Source organism: Rhea pennata, chromosome 1 (assembly GCF_028389875.1).
Source record: "Rhea pennata isolate bPtePen1 chromosome 1, bPtePen1.pri, whole genome shotgun sequence".
Taxonomy (NCBI): Eukaryota; Metazoa; Chordata; class Aves; order Rheiformes; family Rheidae; genus Rhea; species Rhea pennata.
Window position 1 is genome coordinate 13,202,005 of NC_084663.1, and position 15,773 is coordinate 13,217,777.

A 15,773-nucleotide genomic window follows, 5' to 3' on the forward strand; every position below is an offset into this window, starting at 1 on the left:
CCTTCTTAGAATTTTTGCTATGAGGAAACTGATGCAAGCTGTAGGAGATCTAAAACCAAAAGAGCAGCCTATATTACCTTGTCTGACAATACTGTTAATTTTTGCTATCACAGCAGCCTTAGCGGTTGTGTCACTTGTAGGAAATGGGTAAAGACAACAGAGGGAAAGCTACAGGGAAAGCTGGCTACTGGGTGTGGAACAGAATATCGCTATTCGGGAAAAGAAAACGAGGAGGAGGTCTGCATAGAAAACCGAAAGGGCTGGGGAACAGAAGAGCAGGGCATATGACAACAGCAGCGGGTCGGCGCTCCATAGAACGTGCTAGGAGAAAGGGGTAGGAAAGCCTACAGGAGCTGGACAGTGGAAGAATATTATATATTACAGTGCAGGAAAAAAAATAGATTGCTCTATGGACTAAAAGCAAAAGAAAGGAAAAGAGAACAATATTCATGAATTCCCTCTCCTCTAAAGCTCTCTGTTATGCTGCAGTAAATTCACTACCAAGAAATTGTTAACAGGAGTCTAACCAAGCAGACTGCAATGGGTATAACCAGCACTAATGACAGCCTTTTTCTGCCTTTTCCCTCTAACAGCTAAGCTGGATCCCTTTGGGTTTGAAGTCTCCAGTAAAGGCAGTGGTGGCAGCAGAAGCTCACTATCGCCATCTGTAGAGAACAGGGAAATAGGAACCATACTGTATATGGTTCAATGCTAAAGATGAATCTTTAGAATTTGAACCAGTAATATTCTTCAACATTACTGCAAGTGAAACATGCTCACAATCTACAGAGGTTTTTGGAAACTATTAAATTTGCTGTCTGCCAAAGGAGGTGGTCTCCTCCACAGAAAACAACAGGAAGGATTTTTTTTTTTTTTTTTTTTTTTTTTTAGCTTCACGTTGTTCTGTTCTGGCATACACCAGGCAGAGGTAATATAGCTTAGAAAGAAAAGGTTGTAAAAACCTAAAAAAGGTTGCAATACATGTTATCTCCATGCTCTTTGGCCCACTAAAGCCTAACAGGGACAGAAATAGGTTTCCAATCACATATTAAACAATGAAGCACACATTGAAACCTTTTAAAATTCATTTCGGTGTTTTCCTGAAAGGTCACATACCCCTTCAGATTCCAAACTTAGCAAACAGGAGAGAGATGCATGTATCATCATCTTCATGTCACGAATTATAGAAATATTAATTCTTTTCCTAGAGAGGTACCGGGATTTCCCATTGTAGTAACTGGTGTGAGATGGATGCGACATATGCAGGACATTCAGCAATGCTAAATTCACATCTGAACATCAATAGATACTTAAAATCCACGTAGGATTTGTTATTGAAGGGGACAGTTTTAAGGTCAGCATTGATAAAAATGGGACACGCTTTGTACCAAACCAGTAAGGAACAATATATCAGTCTGAACCTATTGTCTTTAGCTACAGAGCTATTTTGGAAAATATTTAGACATAGATGGGATCTAGACTAAGGAGATTTGTCTAACATTTACTTAGCACACCTTAGCACTTTGGTTATAATTCTAGCATACCAAAAATGTAATTTAGAGATGAATGTAAGAAAGAATAGCCCTCGGAAGATGCTAATTTCTCAATGTATACAGAGTGCCCTTTGTGAACATCAAGAGAAATTTTAAACTGTGAATTACCTACTTTCACAGTAAATTTAGAAAGTGAGCAGCAATGAATGCCAAAGAATGAGTGGTCAGAGATACCTACCACTAGCAGAACAAGTTTAAAGATTAAGGTTCTAAAAAGCCAAAGTAAGGCTCTTAAAAACGGGCTTTTGAAATCTGGTCAAAAATTTTAACATTAGAAAATATTGATATCACTAAAAAATAAATCAATAAATAAAATTATAAGCTACCCTGTATTCTGTCCAAATATTCTATCAGGTCTTATTTTAACAGTTCATCTTAATTTTATAAAATACTTCAGTTTGCTTGAATTTTGATTTTCTCATTGAAGTATACCTTGTTATAATGAAACTGTCAAAAGAGCTATTGAAATTGATCCCTTAGATCTGAAAAATTAATTCTGTTTCAAAACTTTTCAAAAAAAAAAAAAGTTTATTTGGAAACTGCATTTCCAGTTTGATTAATAAAATTAAACTACTTAAAGCAGGGGAAAGTTTGTGGTCCTGCAATAACGTGCAACTTTGCCAACGACCATTTGCATTCCACATCCAGGATTTCTCTTCTGAATATGCTTTAATTTAAATGAAATATATATTCACAGACAAAACAGGCAGACTCAGAAATATGCTCCATAATACTGAAAGATATAGCTCACTGCACATTTTTACCTTCAGCCATAGAAAGCTTTATTCCAAGCCTGATCACACTTTCAGTTACAAAATATGTGGCAAAAATAACAGTTAACACACATGATCTGCCATATTTCTACTTGCCTCTATTTTCATACTGGATTTTCCATACTGAGGGATGGAGAACAAACGTTTCCCATTTTTAGGATGATGAATATACCTACTGGTAGCAGTTAAAAGTTTTACTTTTCTTCCCCCCTTATTTCACAGATTTGTTTTCTTCTCCCCATGCCGCCATGGTTAGTGCAACAATCCAGCACAGTGCTAGCTGCTGAGGTATATGTGGTTAAATTTCACCTTCTACTGAAACATCTTCCTCTCTCCCTTTTTTTTAATGTTGCTGAGAACCATATACTCAACATTTACAATTTTAAAAAATATTTCCATTCTACAGTAAAGAGTGGTTTTGCAATAGTGACAGGCTGTAAAAAGCAATAGCGTTATCTTTTATCCCCCATAAAATTCCTGCTGTAATTTTTTTTTCAAAATATATTTTGTGCAAAATTAAGTTCTGTGTAGGTCTGTACCATATTTTGGAAAAAACTGTATAAAACATACTTAATTGCTAAAAACAATCCCAACATCAGACAACATAGAGAAAGAAGAAATATCAGATGCAGCTGAGGTCTTCACATGAGCAACTAAATATACTATGTTCTTAAAGCTCCAGGAATACATTCTTTCAAAAACTAGAATGCACTTTGGTCATTATTAAACATTAGTACAGAGGCAAATAAAATACAAAATGCTTGTTTCTGTTACTTTATATATAAAAATATTTTTATACCACCTAAGTTTAAGATACATTACACTGTTTGTTAATCTTCAGAATTTTTTAAAAAGGTTTGAAGTAACATCCAGACTTGTGTAACCTAACAACATTTCTTGCATTTTTCAGTATGATGCCACTGATTTTTGGAGTTCATGAATGTATTATTTTAGAAACACAAATTGTAAGAATACTTGAGCCTGGTGATATTAATCCTCCTCATACAACCTAAAATGGAAATTTTGCTCCAACTAACTTAACTCCAAGGGGATGAACATCCACTTCTGTCACACAGGAAAAGCAGGAGTCGGTATATGACCGGTCCATGTGGGACACAGAGAGATGGGAAACCCAAGGCTGGAGCTCACAGAGTGCACTAGGAGATGACCCCTATGGGAGAGGGTTGGTTGGGGGAGGAAGAGATAATTTGAGGAAACAAATCTGCAGAATACCAGGCTTCATTAGTGCTGCTGCCCACTCAAAGAACTTGTTTGTGTTTAACTGTTCTTAAACTTAAATGTGGTACAAATGGCATATACTATAGTGTACTACAGGAGAGCATCCATCCGTCTTATGCTCAGTCATTCATAGCATTCTCCTCTCCAGTAAGTTTTCACTTGTTTAAATATTCAACTTCAAGATATAGAAAATACTGCTCCATAGTTCACCATAATATATTCCATTTAATATACATATGTATATATATATATATATATATAAAGTTTCTCATTAAAAGTAACAATAAAAAGTGCACATATTGAGCATGCACAGTCAGAGCTGTGCAGAACAGCCCAGTATTTCAAATAAATACAATATTTAATTTTATCAAAATATCATACAGCATGATAACCATTTACAATTATTGCTCTAATAAAAGTGTTATCAAAGAGCACTTGTTGATCTGTTATATAATACCTTAATAATATCCCAGGATATTTAAACTGCAGCCTACACCAGTTTAGATCCTGGAATTACTCAAAATATTAAAAATTCCCCACTTAGTTCTAATATCAATATAAAATATTTCTGCTACCTGTCATACTGTATTATCAGTATTTTATTTTTGTATATGTCTCACTTTCTATTGCAACCAAACATCAACTGATGCTATGTAGTCCTCAGAAACGATTGGTGCAAATGAAATGTTCTAGGCAAGTTTACTATACTTAATCAAAATAAAATGATTTCCATATAGCATTACTGTAACTAAAATTTTAAGATATTAATGTTCAGCACTGGCTTCAGTTTTAACAGATGTTTACACAGTTTAGTGTAATCAATTACGGGGATCTCAAATTCTCAGATACCAGGGTTTTGACCCTTTCCAAATCTGATCCTTTTCCAAAACTAAACAAACAAGTATGTTTGAAAATAAAATATAAATGTCAACAAAAAGGAAAATAAAACAGCAAAAAGATGAAATAAATACAAAGATTGCACAAGTCAGATGTAAACACTTCAATTTTCCACACAATATCCTTGAAGAGGTTGTAGCTTCTGAAAATACATATTCAGTGGCTGCTTTGAGGCAGTTTTGTCAGTCAATGAGCTTTTCTATAACACTGTGTTATCTCATCTTCCTTACATATTGTCATGATTTGATCTTCCAGAGCTGAAAAAGTTAAAGCATTAAATCAACATTATTTTGCATCTCAGCTTTCCATTTACCACAACTGCAATACCACTTTTTTTTTCTCATTGCATCAGCTGCATGTTCAATGATCTATAAAATAACTTTTACATTCCTTTATTTGTAACAGGAAAAGAAACCGGATAGATGTAGGGAAACACAATGGCCAATGTAATGGGCTAAAGGCTTTATGGTATACACTTGTGGAAGCTAAGGTCCCTCATGACTCGAATCTTGAAACAGTTTCCAGAGTTCACAGAGTTCAGATGGGTCTAGAATGTAGACGTAATAAGACAGTCCTTAAATGCTCACAGACTGACACTGGCTAAGGTTGGTCACAGTAATAAGGTTAAATAAAGTCTTTGTATTTATGGACAAAAGTTGACAAATACATCACTATTCTGATACAGTTCAAATTTCAAAATCAGACAATAAGTCTTCCAGTTAATACTGGAATAAAAGATTCATTAGGTTATAAAATACAATTCAACTAATGTAACATCCTGGACGTCATGGTTAAAGACAGCATGCTTAGCAAGAAGTTACCTTTAGATTAAATCCAAGCAAGTCACTGATGACACCAGAAACAGCAGACAGGATGACAACTTGGGTGATATTATAAAGCAGTGGGTTCATTGTAAGCCCATATAACCTAAAGGGACTGTCCAGTTCCTAGTGATGGGAAGCATCAACAGACACCATTAGAAAGCAAAAACTACACAAAGGGTTTTTGTTTTTTCGTTCTTTTAACGTCTCAGAATGAGCATTTCTCCAATAATCACTAGTTATTTTCTTACTGTAAAAGTAATACAGAATCAATAAGTTGCCTTAAAATTTCAAAATAACTTAAGCACTGAGCAAATAGTCACAGTGCTTCGGTGTACAGAACTGATTACATGCAATGCAGCTTTATATAACATTTTTCTTAGCTTAAATTTATCCACATATTTTAAAAAGTATCATGTCATCTCCAATTTGATCGACTCATGGCTTTTGTAACATACTGTCATTTGCATTTTTTCTTATTATTAGATAATAATGAGGTACAACAGTTTACCAGCAACATTCATATTAACTAACTAACCATGGTAACAGTAATTTCTTATTTGTGTTACAGAAAGCAGTAAGTTGCTTTAACCCACATTGGAGTTCACTGTGCTGCATTTGCTATGCGTAAGAGAACTCTTACACTCTAAATAAGACAAATTGCCATAAAACAGACACAGTGGTAAGCTCCACTGCAGAACAGCCAATACCATCAGATCTCATTAAATGTGGGTGCAGAAAGTTCCTAAAATAACAGTCTATCTTTCATACTTGCTCATATTTTAAACAATATTTTTGTTCACAATGTACTGAACTATAGCATATAGTTTAGGAAGTCTTCAAGTCACAGTAGACTAAAACATTCTCCTATAAAACCAATGTGCGAGAAAAGAGCCATCATGTTCACTGACTGTTGATTCATGTTCTCTAAGTAACCCTTCACAAATTTGGAGGCTACCTGTCCAGACCATCTACTGTTTTATTTATGTAGCCAGGAAAGTGGAAAGCCAGTTCTCCTGGCCCCAAGGTACCATCTTTCTAGAATTCCTCATAATTTTCCAGAAATCTCCTTTAGTGTCAAAAGAATTAACAGAACCCACCAACAAAATATTCTGCAGTAACAGAAAGCTACCTAATTATCATGAAAAGTCAACAAAAATGACTTCTCTAATGCAATACTCTTCCTTTTGCATTAATTTTGAGAGTTACTTCTGGTGAAAATAGGTAGAAAAGAAAGATTAAAAAAAACCACTAAGGATCATGTAACTGCCAAGATTTTACATTTTGCTAACGGGAAGTATCAAAATATTATCCAAAATTAACCTGCAAAGTTGAACAAAGGGCATTGCACCATTTTTGCAATTCTTAGTAAGTGAATGAAGTCACTCAAACTTTTCTGGCCTAGAAATATGCCAAATGAAGGAACAATAAAGGAGTTTCTAAATATAATAACGGACAATATAATGTATAACAATTATCACTGCTTTGGTCACCTATGCTTTGTAGCTTTAAATACAGCGTTGTCCTTCTGCACTAAATCCTGAGTCTTGAGCAAGGTTACCTAAGAACTTGAGAGCTCTGACTCTTCTTTCAGAAAAGGTGAAATAAGAATGAACCACCTATTCAGATGTAATGTGATATAAAATTCTGCTACAAATACAAAAGATAAAAGGCATGATTCTGAGAACAGCAGAGAATTTCTTTAAAGAAAAAGCTTTCTGCTTATGGACTCATCTAACCAACTTTGGGAGTAAGAACTCCGTATATTTAATAGGAAATATAATCTTCAATAAATGTTTGAAGGATCAAAAAGTTCCAAAACCAAAACATCAACTTCATTTATCTGCTGGGCATGAGATAAGTGAGTGCCTCAAGCAACTGCCAAGAATTCATTTAAGCTTATAATAAGAGGCTTGTAAACCCCATCCCACTTTTTGGCACACTCTCACAGTAAGTAAGGGATGGCCTAAGTCTGGGATTTGTGCCTTAAAACTGAGGGCTCACATTGGAAGGGCCATGCCAGTTGATATATTTCTGGAAGGAGAGAATTAAAAAATAAATAAATAAATAATAATAAAAAAAAAAAAAACAGTGAAGAACACGATAGCAAATCAGACGACAAGTCCTATCTTCAACAGCAGCTACTTCTCCCTGACCTGCAATTTTCCCAGCACACATTTCATATCATGACACATCTTGAATCTGCTGTAGTTTGTCTAGTTAGTAACTTCTATTGAGGTCTAACTGCTTGTCTAGTCTCTCCTTTAATTCAAATAGGCTTCTGGCATCCATCATAACCTTTGACAAATACTTTCACAAACTTGCTACCTGTTACACAAAGAATCGCTTTCTTTTGCTTGCTTTGATACGGGGTCCTAAAGGCTTTGTGTCTTCTCATAGTTACATCAAAAAATACAGTGAATAACCAAGTTGCCCAGGCTCTTCATACCATTATAAGTCAAATCTAAAATAAAAGTTTTTCCACCCAGTAACCCTGAAGTAAATTTGGAGATTAGGGAAATTTTCTGGTCTGAAGGAAAAGGAAACAGTTCTGTAACAAGAATTAGACTCCCAGGTAAGTGGAGGATCTGAACAGCATTCTTTCTACATTATAAAAAATCTCTGCGTTTGAAGAACAGAAACACTCAGCAAAGGCAATTTTGGATCAGATGTGTTTTCCTGAGAACTGCAACCACTGCGTTGTTCAAATAATATTAAGGCCCTAACCCTGTCAGTGCTCTAGACCCAGTAAGTGAAAGGTGATTCTTCACTAACATTCTAGAAATGAGAAGGAATAAAGTAGTATGTTCTCTCAACACAAAGAAATTTTCTATCTACCAAATGCAGTTAGCTGGCAATCAGGAAAATATTACATATACAGAAAACTTTCCTACTAATCACTGAAAATTCATGCAAAAATGCAAGAAATATTTGCCTACTAGTTAGAGGACACAGTTTGACTTAAAGATTTTTAATTACATCAAATGAAACACAAATACCTTTCATTCACACATAAATGGACCTATGTAACAATATCTTCCAAAAGGATTCTTCTGTGACATTAAGTAAAGAACATATTAAGGATAATCTAATTTAATATGAAACATTAACCACTAACAGTTTTTAAAAGGAGTTATTTTTCTGGAAAAAAAAAATCAAATCCTACAGCTTATTACTAAAAACAGACAGTGTCTGAAAACAGACAACAAAATTGCATGATTTATTTCCTGAGCGTTCATCACCTTGTCTATCTTAAATGATTTCCTCTCACTCTACTCATGTACTCTTAAAGAATAAAACTTACTGTATTTAATAATTATTTGCAATCCACAATGATAGCAACATAACAGAAAAGCACGTGAACAAGTGTGTCACTGTGACAAGTAGAGCAGTCCTAAACCAAAGCATATTGTACTGCCTGTAGAAATAAGACAAGTGACTCATTAAGCAATCTGATTGACTTCTTGGTTACGTACAATACTGTAATACTATGTTAAATCTTACCTTTAATAATTTAGTAGCAAGTTTTAAAACATTGTTCACTAGTGTCAGTTCCTCCTTCTTATTAGGCTTTTTCTCCATTTTCAAGTACAAGTTAATCTGATTTAAATAAAGTATGAGTATCACCACTTAGCATTAACAGGAATTCATTTAAAAACATTTAATAACATCAAGTGACTACTCAACAGCCATATGATAGAATAATAATGACATTTCTGCAAATGAGCAAATTTTTTGTTTCCTTTTTAATGTTAAAGAACAAATACTAGCTCAATACTGTAGAAAATACAATGTTCTATAACATAACAAAAATATATTGACATTATTACAGCAACAACTTTAAATTTTAATGTCATTTATTCACAAATCATGCAAGAAAAACACAAGTAGGTGTTTAGGGTCTGTATAATTTCTTTTTCTTTCTTTGCTAAGCATCTGAGGTTTGTTGATTCATTTCCAGAGGCTATTAAACTAAGATGCAGACCTTACAGGCTTAACATTCCAACAAGTTATTGAATAGACTGAAATGATAAAACAATTTTGCTAAAGTATACATATATTTTTAAATGATTTAATTGAGTACTTCATGGAAATCTTAAGCACAGAAAAATCAGCCTTTCCAGAATCTCGAAAAATGTAAAAAAAATTAAACTTTTCATTCCTGTAGGAGAACAGAATGTTGATCATTTCAATACCTGTGCAATCCAGACTTTAAGCCACTGTCATAATAGAAGTAAATCAAGTGGAAAAATAGCTCAACTTGATAAGCTATGAACTTTTTAAGATGATAATCTTCAACAAAATAAAAAATGAGCAATTTAGCAATACTTTGAATTAGTCCTTCAGACAAACATTCTTACCAAGCTACAGCAGGAAAGTTACAGAAATAAAACAATGCTATAAGGGTCTTGTTGTAAGTTGATTATTGAAATTAGAACAATGGACATCTAAACAAAGTAACTTAATATTAAAAATTCTCCCTGAGAACGTCACTGTAACTTATACAATGAGATTAAAATCAAAAAGTATGTCTAAAACATTCCAAGATGTGTCAGGCTCCTGATTCTACTTTCAGAGGCAAAGGGGTAACAAACCTTAAATATAAAAATACTGACTTCGGCAACACAAATGTCTAAAAACAGGAATAAATTAAGACTCTGGAAACTCCTACTAACTTCGAAAAACTGATAGTTAACAATTCTAGGAAGGTTCACATATCTTTTGACAGTTATACAATTTCATTCTTAGTTTATGAAAAAAATGACAGTCTTCAACATTCAACAGCATACCTTAAAACATGAGGGGAAACTGAATGTTGATATGCACAGCCATCTACTCTATTGTAGATGTTGTACTCTATATATCTATACATCTATTTTAAGGCTGAACTTGGCAAGAGGACAACTTTGATCAGAATATTCTTTGTATTTTACACAACAAGGTAAAAAAAAATTCAGAAGGACTTGAAAAATTAGACAGACAGCATGCAGACAAAAAATGCCTTAACCCAAAAATGATAGCCGCCTTTTTAAGTTTCCCAGTATAACTCCTAATCATTAAATTCACAACTGAACCTAGAGCAGGAAGTAGCTACTGGAATTTTGTTGATGGAAAGTAGAAATTGCAATTTTATCTCATCTATGAGGCTTTTTCAGGTGTTTTTATACACACACACACACACACACACACACACACTTTTTTTAAAAAAAAGTTGCATCAATTTTCAGTAAGTCTAATTCCACTAATGTCCAATTTTGGAGCACAACAGTTCAGATGTGTCTCAGCCTCTGCAAATATGAGATGGTTACAATGCTTATTCCATTATAATCAACTGAAGTTAAGTGAGTGTCAGTCTATTGTCATGAAAGTCAAAATATCAGAATTTTACAGATCTTTCTTAAGCAAAAGGTAAAGATAACATTGTCTCCAATTAGTGTGAATAACTCCTCCAAAATGACTCGAGAGTTCTAACTACAACGTTTTTATTTTCAAAGAAACAACTGTGAAGCAAATTATATATTCTAGTTTTCATTTCATAAAGCTCTAGGATCTTTTGCAGGGGAAAACACATTATAATAGGATAAATGGGGTTCAATACAAAACTAAGTGTCTGATGATTCAAAAATTTCCAAAATAAATGCTCAAGTCCTGGGGATAAAACAAGACTACTACTTCCAATGGCACACTGGCTTAAAATATTCAGTCTTCAGCCTTAGAAATTTTGGGTGAACTCAGTTTTACATATATGGTAGAATCTCACGGTTTAGTTACTTTGAACAAGCTCAAATGTCTCATCCATTTTTCTATTTAAGAGTTGACACTCGTGAACAGCTCAGTATCGAAACCTATGAAAGCAAAACAGACTAGAAATTCTATTTTTTTCCCAATCTGTTTCCGAAAATTCCCCTCTACTTTTTCTCCAGAAACACAGGACACAAACTTCACTGAAACGTTAGATTATTTATGCTACGAAGATCCAAAGAATAATGCAGAGCTCTCCAATCTCAGGAACGTGCGGATATGGAACTGGAGGGTCACTCTAAACTGCACAGTCAAACCCAAGAGGTAGGATGCACAACAACGATTAAAGTAATAGCTGCACTCCACAAACTAAAATCCTACATCTGGTTGCCCCAGCTACATGTACAGACATTGCAAAGTCAGACTATCTGTGGTTACAAACAAGTAATCAAAGATTGTATCTTCGGTGACAGCCTGCCCCAATCTTTCAACTTGGTGGTGGTGGCCAGGTAAGCTAGAGGCATGTGCCTTGCTACACAGCCTGAAAGGGGGAAAAAAAAAAAAAAAAAAAAAAAAAAAGCAGGGAACAAGGACTGCCTATGATGCCTAGGGTGACAACAGTCACCATGTTTACTGGAAAGCAAGCGAGTTTCCCTCTGTGAAACTCTCTTCAGATTTTCACACTCCATATTACCCTTAAGCAGCAAGTAACCCTGAGGAAGAGAAATCAAGAACATCCAGTTAAAGAAACAGACAGAAAAACACGTAACAGCCTGCTTCAGTTTTGAGAATTAATGCTGGGCAAGAGAATATCGAATCCGTACAGACACCAGGTTTCAGATCAGTTTCTCTCTGCACATCTTAAGTGCTTGTACATTTACTCCTAGGTTAAATATCTATTCTGTTTGAGTAGAACTGAGCTACTTCTCAAGAATAATTTAAACTAAGATCTTAAAACGAGAGCCAAAAAGTACTAAATAGCAGTAACATAGCATATTACTTTCACCAACAGGTGGATTAGCCATCCGCTTGGAGTTCTTTTAGTAATAAAAATTATTTTTTGCTACTGAGTGCAAAGAACCCCCAAAGACAAAGGAATAGTTTGTATTTATTAAAGGTTATGATTAAAATAATAATAATGAGACTCTGCAACTTTAAGTAAATGTCTTAATTTAGATTTTATCTTGCAAGTTAGTAACTAAACTGCACACATTTCACAATGTTTATGCTAAGCGCTGCTCAGGAACGCAAAAACAAAAAAAAAAACAATTTCCCATGATTTTCCATATGAACAAGAACATTTCTTATTGTTACCCTACTTTGAGTGTTTTGAACATTTAAGGTCTTCCTCTAAGATCTCACTCCATCCCACCATCCCCCCAAAATCAATTAAGAGATCAGAAAAATCCTGCAGCACAAAAAGTTGTCAGATGTGCACTGAGAAGCTTCATATAAATGAAAAGTGTACTGCTTAAAGATTGTTTAAGTCATAATTTACTTTGTTAACTTTCATCATAATTGAACTAACCAGCAAAAACTTAAACTACAAGAAATCTTCACAGATTTCCTACAGGCAATGTGTTCAAGTCAGAGAGCAAAATCTTCCACACTGAGACTCTGAAGCCTTTGACAGATGGTGTAGATGACTGCTCAGACATTTTGCTCAACTGTAATTCTTCTACTTGTATTAAAAGATACGTATGGGCAGTGAGGTCTGCCTGTTTAACGTTTCCTGAATGCTGTGTTTCATACCACCGTGAATCCTCTCAAAGCAGAAAGATTACTTCTTACCTGCTTAACCGAACATGTTTAGCTTGGAAAACCATCCCCAGTACCAGGCAGAACAGAAAGGGAGTTTGTAGCATAAATGCACACTAGAAGAAAAGTAGACTCGAAGCCAAGCTTGATAAGATGACTGAAGGGAGACAGATTTCTAAGGAATCTAGGAGACTATACGGAAGCTATGTAACCTAGCAGTCAAAATTGCTAGACTGGAAAAAAGTGTAAGGGTAAGTTTGTTTTCAGATATTTTACCATCCCATCCAACAATCTGAGTTTAGGTTTTTTTCATTTTTATTTAAAAGCTATCTTCTATGTTTGTGTTCTCTTAGAGCTTTGATTATACCATTTGACGTACACTGGCATCCCTAAGCACTCACAAATAAAACAGAATATGGCCATCTCAAGGTTCAATGTCACAAATGCTTTTTTACAGAATCTGAGCTGTAGAATCTTGAATAACTTCTTTCACTACACCATACTTAACTCCCTAATCCAGACTACATTAACGTATCTAAAATGCATGATTAAGATATACTAGATGAAATATATTGTTTAGATAGAAACACAAAAGTCTATATAGACTCACCTGCTCAGTAAGTAATATTGAGGTATTGCTGTATTTTTTACTGGTTTCAGATCCAAGAGTAACAAATCTTAAGAGAAAAAGAGTAAGTGAAATGCACCAAATCACTAGCTCCCAATTGTAGTGACAATCAAGGAAGATCTCATGCATGTGAAGTAGCTGAAAGTAAAAGAAAAATCAGAGAATTCAGAGTAATATTTACATTACAACATGAACAGTTATGCACGCAACTCTAAAAAAAAATCACCAGTAGTAAGTATTGTGGTTATTTTTAGGCATAAAAGATTTTTGAGGTAAAATTAAAAATGAACATTCTGTTAAAGATAGGCTTTTCCTAGAAAGGTTATCAGGTTTGAGAAAGGTATATTCTGAAGGGCACATGTCTTTTTTTCATATCTCTAAAGCAATAAGAAGAAAATACATAAAGACAATTTTAAACTCAAGTTCAAAGAGGTGAATACACTGCATAGAATGAAAAACAAAATACATCATCTTCAACTGTACTGATTTATATGGAAAACCGAATCCAAGTAGAATCATACAATAAATTTTTATTAAAATATAGTTAGCTACCAGGAAAAAAAATTAGTGTTAACTAGAGAAGAGGGGAAAAAAATACAAAAGTCATTCAGAAGCTTCCCTGTACACTGAAACAGAGAAGCTCACGTAAAACAGTCTTCCTAAGTACTGAAATTCTATGCAAGCAAAGGTTTCCTTACTACATGATATTCCACTGGAGGGCAGGCTAACACAGCCAACCACCTTGTTTCCTCCTTTTCACCAAGAAATCATCCACCAAAGTCAATCTCAAATTATATTTTTGTGAGGGGTAGCAAAAGCAGGTTTTGATGCAAAACATCACAGAAATCACTATTATCCATAATTCAAGATGTACATTGAAATGAAATACAAATTAGAAAAATAATTATATCAAGCTAATATTTATGCTGTCACTAAGTTTCTTTAGGTAAAACAATATAAATGGAACTTAATCTTCTGGAAAGCTTTAACAGTTGCTACTCATTTTCACTGTGACCTTTTAAGCTAATAGGAATGATCATGCAAAAGGTAGTCCACTACTTCAAAGGACACCTAAGTCACGGCTATTTCTATACAACTAAGATTTCCTTACCTGTGCACAACAGATAAATACAACAGAGATGGTCAGCAGGAAGGCAGACGAAACTATTACATCTACTGAGCGTTGAGGACCTCGACGCTGAAATAAAGGAGATGCCCATATGTGAGTGAGTGAAAAATTACCTAGTCAGTGCTGATCTTTGGTAGATCCACCTGGATTCCCACTTTGAACAAAGTTTCATCATGGCTTGTAGTTTTGTAATCTAAGTTGCAAACTTCATATTAGAACCAAATAATGTAACTACATTTGAATACTCTCACAAAGGAATACAAGATTAATTCAACTATATGCAATCTCAAGAAAACTACAAGAAAAGAAAATATTCATCGCTTTTTCACTCAGTTCCTTTGCCTTTCGAAGTAGTTTACATTTAGGCAATATTCTCTGACATAAATTCGATATGGCATTGGACCTTACCAAGCATCAAACCAGTGCTGACTAAAGATTTCGGACACAAAATTGCAATGGGATAGCAACATATGATTTTACATGGCAGTTATTTTTTATTGCTTGCATCTTTATGATGCAAAAAAAACCCTAAGTTGTAAAGCACAACTGCATTATGGTAGGTGTAATCAGAATTTAATTCTCTCATACGTGAGAATTTTCACAGCACAAGATGGAAACAGTAGAACAAGCTGACTCTCTTGAAAACAAGCTCACTGTTTTCAATCATCTTTTTCTCAATTACTGGCACAATGAAATGTTTCTAAATACATTTTTTTTCTGAAGTGTTTTTCTTAAAAGAATTAAACATCCTCTTCTGGATCAAAACAGGAGTAAGCTACAATATATATTTCTTTTCCCAAATTTGTTCTCTGGACATGTTACTGTCTAACTGCATGAATGTGAGAACAGGAGGGGGGTGTGTGTGTGTGTGTATATATTTACATATATGTATATGTATGTGTGTGTGTGTGTATGCAAGGTAAGCAAAATATGCTTAAAGCAAGAGATAGTTAAGCTTAGTTGCCAAAAAAATTTAAGTGTAAATTTGTACTATGGTAGGCATGCACTGCTTACACTGAGCTAGTATTCTGCCTGTGTGAGGCAAAATACTTGTGTATATACATACAGAGACACAAACACACATATACATATATGCACACATGTGCACATCTATCTATGACGGTAATACAGGACTGATTGTTCTCAGCTACCAAAACCTGAAGAACACCAGCCCTATGAATAAAAGTAAAATTTGAATACTCATGTACACAACCCATCCTAAAAAACACCAAT

The 15,773-nt window shown here is 34.4% G+C and overlaps 1 protein-coding gene across 2 annotated transcripts in view; it reads right to left on the bottom strand.

The window, feature by feature from the left end:
- Positions 1 to 2,310: 2,310 nt before the first annotated feature.
- Positions 2,311 to 15,773, bottom strand: part of PHTF2 (putative homeodomain transcription factor 2) — a 73,888-nt gene continuing 60,425 nt past the window's right edge. For both annotated transcript variants that reach the window (XM_062581493.1, XM_062581487.1), the window contains 5 exons: positions 14,523 to 14,609; positions 13,394 to 13,549; positions 8,788 to 8,883; positions 5,284 to 5,409; positions 2,311 to 4,719 (listed from right to left, as the gene is read on the bottom strand). In XM_062581493.1, the coding sequence (XP_062437477.1) occupies positions 4,699 to 4,719; positions 5,284 to 5,409; positions 8,788 to 8,883; positions 13,394 to 13,549; positions 14,523 to 14,609 (486 nt within the window). In that variant the 3' untranslated portion in view covers positions 2,311 to 4,698. The remainder of the gene's footprint in view (positions 4,720 to 5,283; positions 5,410 to 8,787; positions 8,884 to 13,393; positions 13,550 to 14,522; positions 14,610 to 15,773) is intronic.